This window comes from Crocodylus porosus, unplaced genomic scaffold, assembly GCF_001723895.1.
Source record: "Crocodylus porosus isolate Cpor-Errol unplaced genomic scaffold, CroPor_comp1, whole genome shotgun sequence".
Taxonomy (NCBI): Eukaryota; Metazoa; Chordata; order Crocodylia; family Crocodylidae; genus Crocodylus; species Crocodylus porosus.
In genome coordinates, this window is record NW_017728934.1 from 3,601,782 (window position 1) to 3,619,238 (window position 17,457).

Sequence of the window (17,457 nt, forward strand, 5' to 3'; positions counted from 1 at the left end):
GGTGGTAGTGGACGGGTCGATGTTGACCTGGGAGGGTGAGGGCAGTGGAGTCCCCTGGGGCTCGGTCCTTGGGCCAGCGCTTTTCAACATCTTCATTAGCAACCTGGACAAGGCTGTGGAGAGCACCCTGTTGAAGTTCGCTGATGACACCAAGTTGTGGGGTAAAGTGAATACACCGGCAGGCAGGGACTGCATCCAGGCAGACCTGGAGAGGTTGGAGAAGTGGGCGGATCTGAACAGGATGCGGTTCAACAAGGACAAGTGCAGGGTGCTGCACCTGGGGAGAGGGAGCCAGCATTATAGTTATAGGTGAGGGGCTGACCCTCTCAGCAGCACAGAGGCAGAGAGGGATCTTGGAGTCAGGACTGAATCCAGGATGAATATGAGTTGCCATTGCGATGAAGTAATAGGCAGAGCCACCCGCACCTTGTCCTGCATCAACAGGGGCATCACTAACAGGTCCAGAGAGGTCTTGCTCCCCCTCTATGCGGCACTGGTCAGGCCGCAGCTGGAGTCCTGTGTCCAGTCCTGGGCGCCGCACTTCAAGAGGGACGTGGAGAACCTGGAGAGGGTCCGGAGGAGGCCACTCGTATGGTTGGGGGCCTCCGTGGCCAGCCCTGTGAGGAGAGGCTGAGGGACCTGAATCTCTTCAGTCTCCGCAAGAGGAGACAGAATGGGGATCTTGTGGCTGCCTACAACCTTATCAGGGGCCACCAGCAGGGACTCGGGGAAAGTCTGTTCACCAGGGGCCCCCTTGGAGTCACCAGGAACAATGGCCACAAGCGGAGGGAGGATAGGTTTAGGTTAGATATTAGGAAGAACTACTTCACGGTAAGGGTGGCCAGAGCCTGGAATCGGCTTCCCAGAGAGGTGGTGTTCTCACCTTCCCTGGAAATCTTCAAGAGGAGACTGGATAGGCATCTGGCTGGGGTCTTACGACCCCTCCCACCCCCAGTGCTCCTTCCTGCCTATGGCAGGGGGTTGGACTTGATGATCTGTCTAGGTCTCTTCCGACTCATTGATTCTATGATTCTACTGAATGGATGGTAAACTGTTTAATCTCAGTTGACTCTGAGCCAAAACCAAGACTACCGCAACCTCAGTCATCAAGCTCCACTAAGCAGATCTTCAGACAATCGTCAACATCTTTACCTGCAAGAAGAAAATGGGACTGATGCTTAACATTCAGAAGACTAAGATCCTTCACCAACAAGCTCTTAATGAGCAGTCCCCAGCTCTGGCAATTCAGATCTACAGTGAGACTCTGGAGAACTTTGAGTATTTCTCGTACCTCAGAAGCAGACTGCTGACATCACTGAAGAAATCCAACATTGCCTCAGATGGGCAAGTGCAGCCTTCAGATGCACTTGCCCATCTGGGCTTCTGAGGAAATGGGTGTTTGAAGATTGTGACATCAGATTTGAAACCAAGTTCACAGTTTATCAAGAAGTCATGATCCCTACCTTAGTATACAGAGCTGAGACATAGACAACGCAGAGGAGACACCTCAAGTCACTGGAGAAGCACCATTAATGCTGCCTGTGGAAGATCCTTCAAATCCAGTGGGAGGACAGACACACCATTAGTGTCCTCTCGCCAGGAAACGCCATAAGCATCAAAGCGATAATCATCCAACATCAACTTTGTTGGGCCAGCTACATCATCTGGATGTCCGACTCTAGACTCCTGAAGCAAGTCTTATTCTACCAGCTCAATCAAGGTGTATGCTCAAGAGGAGGACAGAGAAAGCACTTTAAGGACAGTCTCAAGGCCGACTTGAAAAAATGTAACATCAGAATGAACTCATGGGAGACTATCACCCAGGACTGCCCCAAATGGAGGAAGATCTGCTGTAAGGATCTCAATACTTGGAAACCTCGTGATGACAGTGGGAGACAGAAAAGTGGGAACAGCAGGAGCAGCATGTTGCAGATCAAACCAAGGACCCAATGCCGCCCACACCACACAGAAACACATGCCTGAGTTGCAGTAGAACCTGTTGATACCAGATCGGCCTTGTCACCCAACTTTGGACTCACAGATAGGCAATCATGGAAGACAATCGTCCTTGACTGCAAGGGATTGGTGCTGCTGCTGCTGGTTGAAGTGTTCAGGAACTGTGGAATCAAGGCAGTAAGAACCCCATCCCACCTGGTGTGCTTCACCACAAGGCTGCCCAGCAAGTTCCTCCTACTGGTCCAGATGCTGGGACATCTCCTCCACTGCAGGGATGGGTGGGGGGGTCTTTCATAACATATGGCATAGAAATAGGCTGTCAGAGAGTGTCACTAGACAAGGTTGAACCTGAGTCTTGCGGCTGCACAGAGTCACCAGTGGCTTTACTCTTTTTCGGTCGTTTAGACCCTACATTTTCAGGCAGACTGCAAAGTTCTGGGTGTCCTCAGTGCAGCTGGGTTTCAGGGCGTGCCACACCTCACAGGATCACACCCTTCCTTGGCATTCCCACAGGGAACTAAGGAAAGCTTCAGCAGCTATTATCGCCCTCTCCTAAGCATCATCCTGCCCTGGGCACAATACCAGTTATCACTGAAGCCCAGCAAGACTCCTTCTAAATAAACACAATTTCAGGCATTTGGATATTTACCTTGGTGCACACAGTTGTTCTTCTGGATAATACTGCAGGTAGCGAGAGAGGTTAGGCAGAAGATACGATGGTAGATTTGCACCTTACAACTTGACTAAATCGGAGATATATAGCATAAACTTTTGTGAGCCTGAGCTCACTTCATCAGATACTGTGATAAGATGAGTTTGGGCTCACAAAAGCCTGTGCTAGACACCTCTGATTTAGTTTGTCTATAAGATGCAAATCTACCCCAACTTTCTGACTGTGGTAGAGGTCGAGTCGCAGACAATGTCAGCGTGAAGTACTTGACAAGTTCCAACGAGAGATCTGCACCATTATGGAAATGGTATAGGGCCAGCAAACTCTTTGATTGCAATCAGTTTGTTGGCAAGGGTCCTGGAAACTCAGAACAAAAATGCTTTGAACAGGCCAGATGCATGAGGTGTGTCCCTGAGTCTGCGGGGAGTGGAGCAGTGACTCATGGCATTATCATGTAATGCTCAGCCTGTGTGAAAGCAGCTACCAGCACCTCCGCTTTGCACCCTGTCCAAATCTAACTAGCTGCATCCACCCTCTGTACCTCCACGGCTCGTGTTCGAAACTCTGGGCTGCTTTACTTTTCCTGCCTTCTTGGTGCCCTAGTGAACTGCATGCTTTAGCCCAGGAGAGCAGATGGGGATTTGACACAACGGTGTCTGCAGATGCATGGATTTTGACCTGCCTGCCATTCTGGTACTACATCAGGGCTGGATTGCTGCACTTTCAGCACAGTCTAGCAAGTGCTATGTCTCCTTTCCAGGGTGTGTAAATTGTACCTTTAATCCTGGGCGGAACTGCCAGTTGTTGGGAAGATGCAAAAACATGTCTTTGTTGAGGCCTTCACATGAAGTGAAGGACTTGGATGAGCTGGGTTCTTTTCAGAAAGACTCTTGAAATGTCACTTCTTGAGTGAGGTGCTGAGGTGCTATAAATTACCCCACTAGAGCCCCTGGCCTTTCGTCTTTTCGAAAACTTCCCTCATTTGTCTTCTCACAGTTCAACAGCCTTGCTCAGCTATTTTGTGCTGGTAATGAAATGCAGTTGACGTCTCAATGTAATATTGGTATTATAGTTCGGTGAATTATCGGGACTGTGTTAGTTCATTAAATATTTTCTATACTGTACTATGAGAGAGTTTGGGCGTATGCAAAACCACATTTGGTTTTCAAGGTCAGTTCTCAACATTGCTCAGAACCCACCTGGCACTGAAATCTTAAGTGCAGAATTTTTTGGCAGTAATTGTCACCCATCAACTGATACAAGAGAACAGCTCCAGTTTATTTCTCTTTCATTCTGTAGCTGCATTTGGAAGCTCACAGATTGCCATGGCACTGGGTAGAAAGGTGCAGAGGGTAGGCATAGAAACTTCTTTCATACAGTTAAGTGGTTTCACCCCCATCCTGTGTTACAGAACCCCATGGCATTCCTGTTGGCTTCCATCAACAGGTCTGCTGATGCTCTCCATAACTGATGTCCAGCCCTCTGTGTCCCACCCATGTTCCCACCCATGTCCCACCCATCCTCTGCAGTGTTCCCCGGTCCCTTTCCTTCTTCCTGCTTCCAGTCCTGAGCCATCACGTGACTGCAGATCCAACACTTTTCAACCTGAAGCCACCTCCTTCTGTTTTTCTCCTAGGCTCCTTTTTAGCACAGAGAACCTGTATTGCCTGCTTTGGTGATACAGTGGGCAAGTGTCTCCTATGCAGCAAGAAAAGAGGGAACGATGCAAATTGTTCATTGCTGCATTAGAACTGCTGCCAGCATTAAAATTGCTGTGTTTTCTTGTTGCTTTTACACTACTCTCATCCTTGCAAAGAAATCCATCTTTGCAGTCAAATAACTGTTTTAGCAAACGTTTGCATGCTTTAAGGGAGATATGAAAACAAGAAGCATGAATCATAGCAAAGTTACCGTGTTTCCTCACAGTTCTGTATGAACGAACCCATCAGCGACCCCTAATTTGTGACTTGAGATAACACTTCGGGCCTGGGGACTTGATCCTTTGCACCACTGAGACTCATTGGCCGCATCCAGACAAGCATGGCCATGCAGTATGCGGTGCCACAGATATGTCTATGGTGCCACATACTGCACGTTCAGTTGTTCTCCATACTGTAAGGGAGCAGCACGGAGGCTTTTTCTGACCCCTGGGTGGGCATAAAAACTCATGGAAAATAAAATGGAGTGGCACGTGTGGCAGCAGCGTGCACCACCGAAGTCAGAGCCTGGCCAGCTGGAGACATACTCAGCTGTTGGCCAGGCTCTGTGCAGCAGGATTGCTGCTAGTGCAGCTCTGGGAGACCCCCAGGCCCCCAGGTAAGGCTGCTGGGGCCAGTCCGGTGCTGGCCCCAGCTTCCCCTACCCAATCTGGGGTAACTTGCCACTCATCAGAGCACATGTGGCACAGGCATTCCCCAGAGACAACTAGCGGTGGCACAAGGTGCATCGCCACTAGTTGTCCTTGGGACACCAAATGTTCATGCGTGTCTGGACGCGGCCATTAAGGGGAAGCTTCAGAAGAAGGCCTGTAACTCCTCTGCATCATTTATGATCTCTGTGCAGAAATGCAGCTTGTTCCTTCTGATGCTTGTTCATCTAAATACACCTGTATTTGTATACCTACCACCTGTACCTCTGCCTACAGATATCCTGACAAATGCCCCAGCTATGGGCTTGTTCCTGCTCCTGCATTGCCACCGCTCTATTTTTGTAGTCTTTTTCCTACATCTGCCTTTTGCTGTAATAGGGCTCCCTGAAAATTTGTCCATAACTTTTTTTTTCCTGATAGAAACTTAGGTTTTCACAAAAAACAGGTACCTGTGTAGAACGTATACGTTATCTTCTAAAGTATGCATATTTATAGGAAAATCAACCTTAATGCTGAAAGTTTTGGGCTAAAATTGGCACATTTCTGAGTGTTTGGAAGTTTTGGTTTAAATATTTTCAGTTTTGGTGTTTCAGTTAAGACGGCAACATTTTTTCACTCAACCCCTCGCTTTCCGACAAGCTTTGCTATTTATGCTGCAACCATGCCTGTGTTTCACACCTGTTTTAGATTTTCTTAGTAAGGAACTATAGCGTTACCCCTTTGGGAGAGATTTCTGGGAGTTTGTCCTTCAGGTATACGGATCAAAGAGCACAAGCAGACTCTGGCAGACGGTCTCTTCGGAGTGAGCTCGCAAGAGTGCTTCAATATCGAGCGCTATTGGGGCGATGTCAGTGTTACTGATGTGCCCACCGGCCATACTATGCTACGCGTGGCACATGCATGGAGTGGGACGCATTCCCTGTCTCAGCGACACAAAGCAGTGTTATTATTATTCCCTCAAAGGAGCGCTCCATCAGAGTGAGAATGACTTGGGGTCTGTGGCAGAGGTGAGCTCAGCTTAGGCCTAAATTTAACGCTTCACTCCCAGAACATTTTTCCTTTTGGTCTCCTGAGTCCCTGACACTGGTACTGGATTTTGATCCAGCTTAGCCGTGGGAAAAGAAAAGCATCAAAACAAAAGGCAGAGTGAGCTGGCTGGTGAGGAAGGCTCATAGCTGGGGGGATCTGCCAGTTCAAGTAGGGATTCCTACTTAATCACACAAGCAGCAGCTATGAGTCTGTAAAGGGGACTTGGAAAGAATCGCTGAAGAGAAAGCTGTCCCGAGCTTGCTTGCCTCTCTCCTCCCATGCCCCAGCCTTTGTCCACCCCTCCTCTATTGCCTGCTGCATTGATGTGATGAGTTTGGGAGAGCGCAGTCACGCCGAGGGCAGCGCTCAACCTGCCTGCCCTGCAGCACCTGCGCTGGGAAGGCTGTGCTCCAAGTGCTGCGGCAGAGTGGGTGTGTGCAGCCAGGGCTGTATATCCAGTCTGACGGAGGGCGTGTCGGCTCACACACCAGAGCGGAGCCCAGGGAAGGAGCACTGAGAAGCCAGCGGCACAGGGACGCATGGCAAGGGGCACTTCTTGAGATTAAACCCAGAGCTCCAGTTGTTACTGCTGTCTTGTCCGAAGTGCAGTCTAGTGAAGTTCAGGCCCCCCAATTCTATTTGCCACCATGCTTCACTCCCCGCTGAAAACAGCTCTGGCTTATGAGTGTTTCCAAGACCAGGATAGCTCCACCCTGGCCTTACCCTCGGATCACAAGCTGAAAACTAAGGGCACTGGAAAACAGAGGGTCCAGGAGCAGGTGATGATGACAGTGAAGCGTCAGAAGCAAAAGTCCTTGTCATCGAGCAGGAGCCACTCCAACCGAGGTAAAATCCCATGCACTGTGCCGGGTCAGTAAGGCAGTAAGGGGTTTGCATACTCCTCTTGGAGCGAAATCGGAGCCTACTGTGATTTCATCCTGGGGGACAGGGGGTTGGGTAATGAGGCTACCTGGTTTTGTAGTGGTTTTTTTGCAGGAGATAAGCTGCCTGGTTTCTGTGGAGTTGCCTGCTGGGATAACTCTGTCCAGGAGGAGTTTGCCGGGGAATGTGTGCACCCCCCTGGACGGTCTAGGGCAGGATTCAGGACACTAGGACTCTGCTGCTGGGTGATGCTGAGCAAGTGGATGTCATCTCTGTGTACTTGAGTTTCCTACTCTGGAAAGTGGAGACAACATGGACCGCTGGGGATGTTCTAGGACTGACTGAGTGCACGTCCACCAAGTGCTTTGAAGGCTTCAGATAGACGGCGCAGTGCATTGTTAGCTGTTCATCCTCTGGCTCTAAATTTTGAATGGTTTCTCAGCCAGTAATATCTTCTCCAGTCTTTCCTCTGCATGGCTGCCTGCAGACTGGAGCATTTGCTGACATAGCTTAGAAACTGCTGTTTAGTGTGACTAGCAGCTTATGCCTTCCCCCACCTCTATTCTCTATTAGGGACATTGGCCATTAACTGCACCTTCTTATAAAGTCCCCAGCAAGCTCAGGACAGACATTTTCTGCCTTTATATAGGGCACAGTCTGGCAGGCCAGCAATACTAAGGAGGTTAAAGTAGCACAGAACAGACCCTTTGTAAGTTATGAGAAATGTTCTCTATAGATAAATAGATTGCATCTAAGCGGAGTCCCAGAAGACACATTTGTTAGCACCTAGAGGAGATGAAGGAGGAATCAGCACGCACTGCATCACTAAATAGTTGAAAAGTGCAGAGGATGTTCATCTCCTGCTGTTACTCGGCACCTCAGACAAAAGTGCTTTAGGAGTTTAACTTGGACACCAGGACATAGAGAAATCTATGAGTCCATGGTTATGCCAAGACTCCGCAGCGGATATAGAAGCGGGATGGGGAGCCTAAGCTCGATGAGCTCAACTACAGTTTCATTCTTCCTTTGTGAAGTAGAGGTTGCTAAGTGCCTCCTTCAGCGTTGTTCTTGGGGGATCTGCAGCAATTCTGCAGTAGTAAACTTCAGAACCAAATGCTAGCTTTCCCTGGTTGTGCAGCCATGGTCCGTAGGGAAGGGCACAGTAGCAGAGTTGCCTGTCTCTATCATCAGCTGGGCCTTGTTCATCTCCAGCTGTGCAGAGTTGTCCAGGCCATGTTGCACTCAGGGAGCATGAATGCCCGTGTCTTTATGGTCTGCATTTCCCTCCTGTTGTTAGAGCAGCGCAGTAAAATGAGCTCTCTCCAGCAATGTTCTGTTGTGCCTGGGGCAGGAGGATAGTTGGAAAGGAGTTATCAGGATGTGGATGAGTGAGCAGGATGAGATGTAGGAAGAGATTTGTGTCCTCTTGGTTCTCAAAGCCTGCAACTAACTTTGCATGGTCGGTAACTGTCTCTTACGGGAATCTCAAGGGTGACATTTGTAAGAAGAACCCATTGTTAGAGGGAGAAAATATCACTGTGGCTCATAGAAGTGTTTTAAATTAATGGTTCCCAATCTTGGGGTTGCAAAGATAAAAAATGGGGTCGTGTGTTCCCAGGGAGGGAAGCATGGGGGGGGGGGGGTGGCAGGCATGTGCTCCACCAGATTTGTGCTTGGGCTCGGGGGGGACACAAGTTGTGCACTGTGGGCTTAGGGCTCCCCACCCTGCTATCCTCCCCTTGGGGCCTCTGCAGCACAGCAGGGTGGGGAGGCTTAGTGCCAATGCTGGGACCCTATGCCAGCTGTGCTGCCGTCTCAAGGCGCCCCCTGCCCACCTGGCAGCAGCAGGGGGTACAACTCTGCATTGCTGCCACTTGCTTGCCATGGTGGCGTGGCCCAGATGGGGCTCCAGGCCTCCCCTCCCTCCCGCACCAGGTCCTGCTCGCTGGGCTGCAGAGGCTCCAGGGAGAAGGCAGCAGGGCAGGGAGCCCTGAGCCCACAGTGGGCAGCCCGCATCCTCCGTCCCTCACATGGGCTCCACTTCAGCCGTGCCACCCACAGGGAGAGGGGGCAGGTTGGGGGAGCTGGGATCTGTACTCTGCTCTGGCCGTGGCAGCCAGCATCTCCCACAGGTGGCACCTGGAGCTCAGCCACTGCTAGGGAGGGCGGGGGGCCCTGGCCCTGGTTCAGTAGCCCTGGCAGCTTGGGCCCCTCTTCGACAGGGCTCGGGTGGCAGGGGGCTGCAGGTTGCAAGTGACGGGCACCAGCAGGGTAAGAGTCACAAACAGGTTTTCTGGGGAGTGGGGGTCTGTGGGTGGGGAGTAAGGGGCACCTGGGGAGGTGGGGAGCTGTGGGTTGGAAGTGAGGGGCCATGCTGGGGAAATGGGGTCATAAATGGGGTCATGCAGAGGAAAGGTTTGGGAAGCACTGTTGCAAACTGTCCTCTGAAGGAGAGTAGGGCTACCTCATGGATTCTGGGGTAGGAATCAAGATAAAGTTTGTACAATACCTTCTGACTTCATCTGCATTACTAACACGCTATATGATGGACATAGTGTGATGTGAAAGTGCATGTGCCATAATCCATGGTACGCCAGGACATTAGTGTGCGACTCTCCAGCTCTTGTGATAGTGCCTGCAAGAGACTGAGATGGCAAGTCTTGGAAAGTGAACAGGACACAGGAAGCCTGTTTGTAAATCGTGTCCTATTTTCTGTTATTTCTACTGCTTGAGGTTGCCAGGCTATGGCTCATGGGTCAGATTTGGACCACAGAGTCATTTTATCTGGCCTGCAGCATTGAGGTGGTTTTGTTACATTTTAGTAGTAGGGGAACTCACTAGTATTTCAATGGTGGTGGGCTTTGCAGCAGGGGACTCCTGGCATGGGCCAGGTTAGAAGTGGCCCATGCTTGGACCTAATGTGGCATGAAAGTGGCCCCCTGCTATAAAATGTTGCTGACCTCTGGCTTAAGTCATGGCTGCAGGGGTCATGGAGAGGATCAGGACTGGACTTTGAAATCACAGCCCAAAATATTAGCGAGGAATAATGTTTAATTCCATATTTCCAACCCTTTTGATGGGTTTGACCCTGTACCGGCTGAAGCGAGGGACAAAGCTTCAGTTGATTCCAGTGGTTGTATATTGGATTCTGTTGATACGTGGGTGCGTGTCTGTGTATAGGTGTTGGCATACACAGCATGTAGCAGTCTGCATGTCTAGGAATAGGAGTTTCATTAAAGGAGAATAGATGTCACCCCAGTGGATGTATTATTAGAGTATTTATAAAATGTGCTCATAAGTCGCAGTTCAATCGACTGAGCGAATAAAAAACCTGGCCCCTTGCTGACTGGAGAATGGATTGTCAGTTCAGAGCTGTCGGAGGATCCTTCCTGGGGTAAAACAGAGCCATAATGGCATATGGCAGCATGTAGAAGAGAAGTACCTTGTGGATACTCCTTGGCTGAAGAAAGGCTAAGGGATATCACCCTGACAGAAACGTGCCCTCGCTGAGGCATTTGGCAATTAGCAGCCGTTCTTATTTGCTGCTTTCCAGCTGAAGCTACAACCGTCAAGACATTGAACATTTAGACTTGGTCTGGCCTTTGGATTCTGTCTCAATGGTCTAAAGGATGGGGTGGCAGATCTTGGGCAGCCTCCACTCCTCCATACTCTTGCTTAGGCATATGCATTGAAGGCCTTGGTGTGGTGGTTACAGGACTCTGTACAAGCGGATTCATCAGGAGCCTGACTAGACCTCTTACACGTACACCATGAGCCAGAGGATCAACTCTTGCCTACTGGAGGAGACGAAACCTGACACTACCCGTGCTGAGCCTCCTGTGTAGAAACACTACCTTCCAGTTATGCCACTGGCCTCTTTCTGAGCACTTCTGAAAGTGGTTACAGAGCACCAAGGTTTCTGGTGTGTATAGGGTCAAATCGTTAAAAGAGCATTTTAGTTACATATTTGACCAAATTCTTTGAATGATGCCTTCACCTTTTCTCATCCACCCAGCACACACTGATTTTCCCTGTGGGGCAGCCCAAAGCTGCAAGCACAGAGCAAAAAAAGTTGTGGTTTGGTCAGAGATGGGAACTAAACAGCAAAAATCTGAATAAATCAGAACCTGAGAATATTGTACCAAATTATCAGGATATTTCAGTGGGTTTCTAATCCTGAGCTTAAGGCTGCTGCCTGCTGATAAAAGAAACGAAAATCCTGGGAAGCCCCAAGGGGGTTCCTTTGTTTGGAGAGAGGTGAGAGATAGTTTTGCAGAGAGCCAAGACAGTGAGTGACTCAGCATATAAATACATAGATTTTGAGGGCAAAAGATCAATAAATCATCCAGTCCAGCCACTTGTACACCACAGGCCATTAAATTCCACCTAGTTATCCTGTAGTGAGTCCAGCAAGTTGCATTTAACTAATGCATCTCTTCCTGTAAAGCATCCAGTGTTGCCTGGAAGGCACAGAGAGATGGAGAATAATGGAGCAGCATTTCCCTTGGGACTTGCTTCCAATGGTTAAATATCCTCGTTGACAAAAATTGTGCCTCATTTCTAATTTGCATTTATCTTGTTTCCAGTAACTCGTTCCTGTTCTGCTTCCATCGGCTGCATTTCAGATGTAGCTATCTCCATTTCCTGGATTGTTAATTTTACAATGTGTGTATTGCTTGTTCTGTTAATGTCACTTTGCATTTTTAAAGTGATCATTTGTATTGCCTAAATACATTTTAAAGAAGGCGTCCAGATTTGCAAAACAAATGAAAGACATCTCCACAGCTTCTCTCTCCTACATCTCCATCAGTGCTTAAGCCTACGCTGAGATTGTCTGTCTTTCAGGAATTGGACCTCAACAAAGAGCTCACATGAGCAGCTACACTGAAGTCAGGAGAGCTTCCACATCTGCAGTGTTAGCAGGAATAGGCAACAGTCATAACTTTGTTAGGATGTATTTTTCAGAGTGACAGAGTACAGCAGCCTACCCAGTCCCCAACATCTCTCTGGCCACTATTATCTCCGGGCTTTATACTGGCCCAGACGCTCCGGAAGTACATGTCATCTTTGCTCCAGTGACTGCGATGGAGCTATGCTGATTTATTCCCTTTGGGGATCTAGCCTTTGAGTTTTGTCTTTCCTAGTCAGTAGTAGCACCCAGCGGCTCGCATACATTCCAGATTAGTCCAGGGGTGCAACTTAATTAATTATCTGTTGGGTGGAAGTAGGTGGCGAATTGGACATGTTGAATCATTACGACATCATATTCCTAGAAATAAACCTATCTCACTGAGCAAGACCAATGGCTTTCTCAGCTGTAATAGCATTTTACAAATGCTTCTCTCCTGGGAATTTCTTTGGAATATAATTTATGTCTTCAAGGCCTTTGTTTACTCCTCCCTGTCCTTAGAGTTTCTACCTGTGATTGCATTTCCCAGCAGGCTTCGGGCCTTGTTCCAGTTCTTCAAGATCTGTTCTGCACAATAGCCCCCCTCCCCTTGGAAAGGCTGTTAATGGGAGACCCAAGGATTTCCCATTATCCCTTCTCTTGCAGTAGATTGCCAGTCTCACAGCATTAACTCCTAAAGTCGTATCAAACAAGGCAAATCAATATTTTACATGGATATCCCATGGGAAATGATTCCCTTATGCATGGAGGCTGAACTGGTTGGGGAGTCTTGGGGACATCTAGAGCAAGAAGCTAGGGCCCAGCACAAATTCGTATTGTAATGACAGTAGGTTATGGAGCTTCCCTATCTCATGATTGACACACTTGGGAGCAAAGCACACACACTGGGCGCTACATGTGATAGTGAGAAGGATTGAGACCAGCGCCACCAAGAAGAAGCGATGGATGATGGTGGTTGGAGACTTCTTTCTACAGGGGACAGAGGGATCCATCTGCTGACCTGACCTGTTGTCTGAGGAAGTCTGCTGCTTGCCCAAAGCCAGGATCTGAGATGTCACAGGGGGGTAATGAAACTCATCTGGACCTCTGACTGTTACCCCATGCTGCTCATCCATGTGGGCACAAATGATACCTGCAAGGGGAGACCAGGAAGAAGTGGTGGATGAGGCTTTCTTCAAACAGCTAGTGGAAGTTTTCTGATCACAGACCCTGGTTCACCTGGGGGACTTCAATCCCCCTGACATCTGCTGGGAGGGCATTACAGCAGTGCTCAGGCAATCCAGGAAGTTTTTTGGAGAGTGTTGGGGCAACTTCTCGGTGCGAGTGCTGGAGCAGCCAACTAGGGGCCATGCTCATCTTGACCTGCTGCTCACAAACAGGAGGAATTGGTGAGAAATGTAGAAGTGGATGGCAACTTAGGCAGCAGCAACTACAAGATGATTAAGTTTCGGATCCCGACAAAAGGAAGGATGGAGAGCAGCCAAGTAAGGACCCTTGACTTCAGAAAAGCAAGACTTTGACTCACTCAGGGAACTCATGGGCAGGATCCCCTGGGAAGCAGGTTTGTAGGAGAGAGGAGTCCAGGAGGCCTGGCTGTACTTTAAAGAAGTCTTACTGAGAGTGCAGGAACAAACCATCCCGATGTACAGGAAGACTAGCAAGTGTGGCAGAAGACCAACCTGGCTTAGCAGGTAACTCTTCAGTAAGCTAAATCACAAAAAGAAAGCTTATAAGAAGTGGAAACTTGGACAAACAACTAGGGAGGAGTATAAAAATATTGCTCGGGCATGCAGCGATGAAGTCAGGAAGGCCAAAGTGCAACTAGAGTTGCAGGTAGCGAGGGATGTGAAGGGTAACAAGAAGGGTTTCTACAAGTATGTCGGGAGCAAGAGGAGGATCAGGGAAAGTGTGGGTCCTTTACTGAATGGGGGAGGCAACCTTGTGACAGAGGATGCAGAAAAGGCTGAAGTGCTCAATGCTTTTTTGCTTCAGTCTTCACAGGCAAGGCCAGCTCCCAGACTGCTGCACTGCGTAGCACAGTTTGGGGAGGAAGTGAGCAGCCAACAGCAGTGAAAGAACAGGTTGGGGATTATTTAGAAAAGCTGGACATATACATGTCCATGGGGCTGGAGGGGGATACACCTGAGGGTGCTGAGGGAGTTGGTTGATGTGATTACAGAGCCACTAGCCATTGTCTTTGAAAGCTAATGGTGACTGGGAGAGGTCCTGGGTGATTGGAAAAGGGCAAACATAGCGCACATATTTAAGAAAAAGAAAAAGGAGGATCCAGGAAACTACAGACTAGTCAGCCTCACCTTTGTCCCTGGAAACATCATGGAGCAGATCCTCAAGGAATCCATCTTGAAGCACTGGGAGGAGAACAATGGTGATTAGAGACAGCATCGATTCACCAAGGGCAAGTCATGCCTGACAAACCTGATTGCCTTCTATGATGAGATGACTGGCTCTGCGGACATGAGGAGACTGGTGGATGTGGTGTACCTTGGTTTTAGCAAGGCTTTGATACGGTTTCCCACAACATTCTCACCGGCAAGCTAAGGAGGTACAGGCTGGATGAATGGACTGTAAGGTGGATAGAAAACTGGCTGGAGCATCAAGCTTGGAGGGTAGTAATCAATGACTCGATGTCTAGTTGGCAGCTGGTCTCAGTGGAGTGCCCCAGGGGTTGGTCCTGGGGCTAGTTTTGTTCAATATCTTCATCAACAACCTGGAAAATGGCAGAGGGTTCACCCTTACCATGTTTGCAGATGATACCAACCTGGGGAAAGTAGTGGATATGCTGGAGGGTAGGGCTAGGAGTCAGAGTGAATTATTGAAATTGAAAGATTGGGCCAAAAGAAGTCTCATGAGGTTCAACAAGGACAAGTGCAAAGTCCTGCACTTAGGACAGAACAGTCCCATGCACCAGCACAGGCTGGGGGCTGACTGGCTGGGCAGCAGCTCTGCAGAAAAGGACCTGGGGGTTACAGTGGACAATAAGCTGAATATGAGCCAGCAGTGTGCCCTTGTTGCCAAGATGGCTAACGGCATACTGGGCTGCATTAATAGGAAAGTTGCCAGGAGGTGAAGGGAAGTGACTGTCCTCTTCTGGTGAACCCACATCTGCAGTACTGTGTTCGGTTTTGGGCCCCGGCTACAGAAAAGATGTGGACCAATTGGAGAGAGTTCAGCGGAAGGCAATGAAAATGGTTTGGGGGCTGGGGCATGTGACTTCTGAGGAGAGGGAACTGGGCTTATTTAGTCTGGAGAAGAGAAGACTGAGAGGGGGGATTTATTAGGAGCCTTCAATTAGCTGAAGGCGGGTTCAAAAGAGGATGGAGCTGGACTGTTCTCAGTGGTGGCAGGTGACAGAACAAGGGGCAATGGTCTCAAGTTGCAGTAAGGGAAGTTTAGTTTAGATATTAGATAGGATTTTCTCACTAGGAAGGTAGTAAAACACTGGGACAGGTTACCCAGAGAGGAGGTGGACTCTCCATCCATGGAAGTGTTTAAGACCCAACTAGACAAAGCTTTGGCTGGATGATCGATGGTTGGAGATGGTCCTGCTTTGAGCAGGGGGTTGGAATAGATGATGTCCTGAGGTCCCTTCCAGCCCTAATTTTCTATGATTCTGTGATTCTATGGTTCTTAGTAAAAATGCTTATTATTAAATGACTGAAGGGTTGGGAAACTGTGCAAGATGCAACATCTCTTGAGAATTTGGTATGTAGTCGTGACTCTCCATGATGAAACTGAAACTATGCTAAAAGAACTTGTGGCTGTACAGTCTAGGTGGCTGGTGACATGCTTCAGTAGGTATTTAGTGCTTTGTCTTTTGAGCAAAATTAATCACAAATGACTCAGTTTGTTGTCACCCAGGGAGAGAAACTACCTTGCTGCAGCTCAGCACAAATTCACAGGATTGTCAGGGGTGGAAAAGCATTTTTATTGCTTATGACTCACTCTGAGGATCGCATCCTGCTGGTAGGTCAGGGAGCTACTGAACTCCACAGAGGAGTCAGAGGTGTGCTTTGCTGCCTCTGACTGACCTTTTTTGAATACTAACGGAGGGCAGAAGAGTGCTAGCTAACAAATGACTCCCAGGGAACGGTGGACAAGGGTATGGTCTTGCATCTGTTCTTAGATCCAGCTTGGCTAGATAACACTTGTCACCTGGAACGCCATGTGGGTTAAACCCATCATTTTGAGGCCTGCCTTGCTCCTGCACCACCTCAGCCACACTATACCAACCTGCCCTATTAAAATGAACCCACAAGTAATCCATGCCAGGCTCAGCTTTCCCTTCCTAACACTATTCTTCTGATTGCAGGTTCCATGTATGAGGGTCTGGCTGATGGCTATGCTTATGGGACAGGCCGGGGCAGCTATTATGCCAAAAACCAGACAGGAAACGGCACCTGGGGATATCCGGTAAGATACTGTTTTATCTGTACTGTTGTGTCAAAGATAGAGCAACTCGCAGTCTGAGAGTCCACAGGGACCAATTCCTTCCCGCTCAACATGAACAAGCTGTGATGCCTCGGAAACCAGAATGAGGTGGACATCATACTTCCCCAGAGGTTTTAAAGCCTTGTTGGGAGATGGAGGTGTCTTCTTCAAGAATGGAGGCAGGAAATTTATAGGGAACACCACAGCCCTGGATATCAACAGTTCAGAACCCAGATCAGCTTTTCTTATACTTCTGGATCTTTGGATTTTGAATACTTTGGAGGACCTTAAAATGTATTAGTCATTTCAGAGATAGGTGCAAGCTGCAGACTGATATCAAAAGTTGGATCCAGTGTTTTGCTTTGTATCCACCTCTAGAAATAAGGGAAAGATTCAGTGACGGGGGAGTGGATGGTAAACTAATGGTACAGAATCCAGCGTAGTCGTGTGTGGTATTGTCCTTTAAAAAGTATGCAGTGAGCCTTTTCAGTGACTTAGCTATAGTGTAAAAGGCTGGTTTGGGGAAGCAGATGTTGATGCTTGGAGGAAGTTTAGGGGTCTGAGAGCTGCATTTCACAGGCCTTGTTTTTCAGCAAAAGGAGTCCACTGTGAACTGGAGTGAATGCAGAATCAAATGTTATTAAAATTATCAAATAGGAATGTTGCTAGCAAAGAATGAATAACACAGCACATCTAGATATGCAGTCCAAACAGCAACAAGCAGTCTCACACATTAAATCTATACTGTGAAAATCATAAGAATTCCTAACAGGTGGCTAGCCTCTTGGGGAGATCTCCCCCCAGATTCAGGCACTTTGTTCTAAGAGGCTCTGGATCGTCATTACATCTGCAGACAGGAACATCAGGAAAGGATGCCAGAGGATCTCAAAGAAAGGCTTACAACATTACTTGGTCAAAATGAGACAAACATAGTCAGAAAGGTGATGTTTTTATGTCACATTGCGGTCAGACTGGAGCATACTGGGTGTGCCTGCATGTGTGCTTTAATACACATTGGTGTATTCTATTAAAGCATCACAAAAAACTCCACGCTTTTTAGCTAATGCGCATTAAAATAAGCTAATGTACATTTTTCTAGTACCTCACAATGGAGGTACTAGATTTAATGCACATTACCTGAAGTGTATTAATGAACATGTAGATGCACCTACTGACTTTCACTATTCAAGATCT

General features: G+C 48.4%; 1 protein-coding gene across 2 annotated transcripts in view; it reads left to right on the top strand.

Annotated features, from left to right (window-relative positions):
- The first annotated feature begins 6,432 nt into the window (after positions 1 to 6,432).
- Positions 6,433 to 17,457, top strand: part of PKP1 (plakophilin 1) — a 51,505-nt gene continuing 40,480 nt past the window's right edge. The window contains exons 1-2 of one of the 2 annotated variants that reach the window (XM_019546327.1): positions 6,433 to 6,869; positions 16,145 to 16,245. In XM_019546327.1, the coding sequence (XP_019401872.1) occupies positions 6,671 to 6,869; positions 16,145 to 16,245 (300 nt within the window). In that variant the 5' untranslated portion in view covers positions 6,433 to 6,670. The remainder of the gene's footprint in view (positions 6,870 to 16,144; positions 16,246 to 17,457) is intronic. The other variant, XM_019546328.1, reaches the window with a different exon arrangement.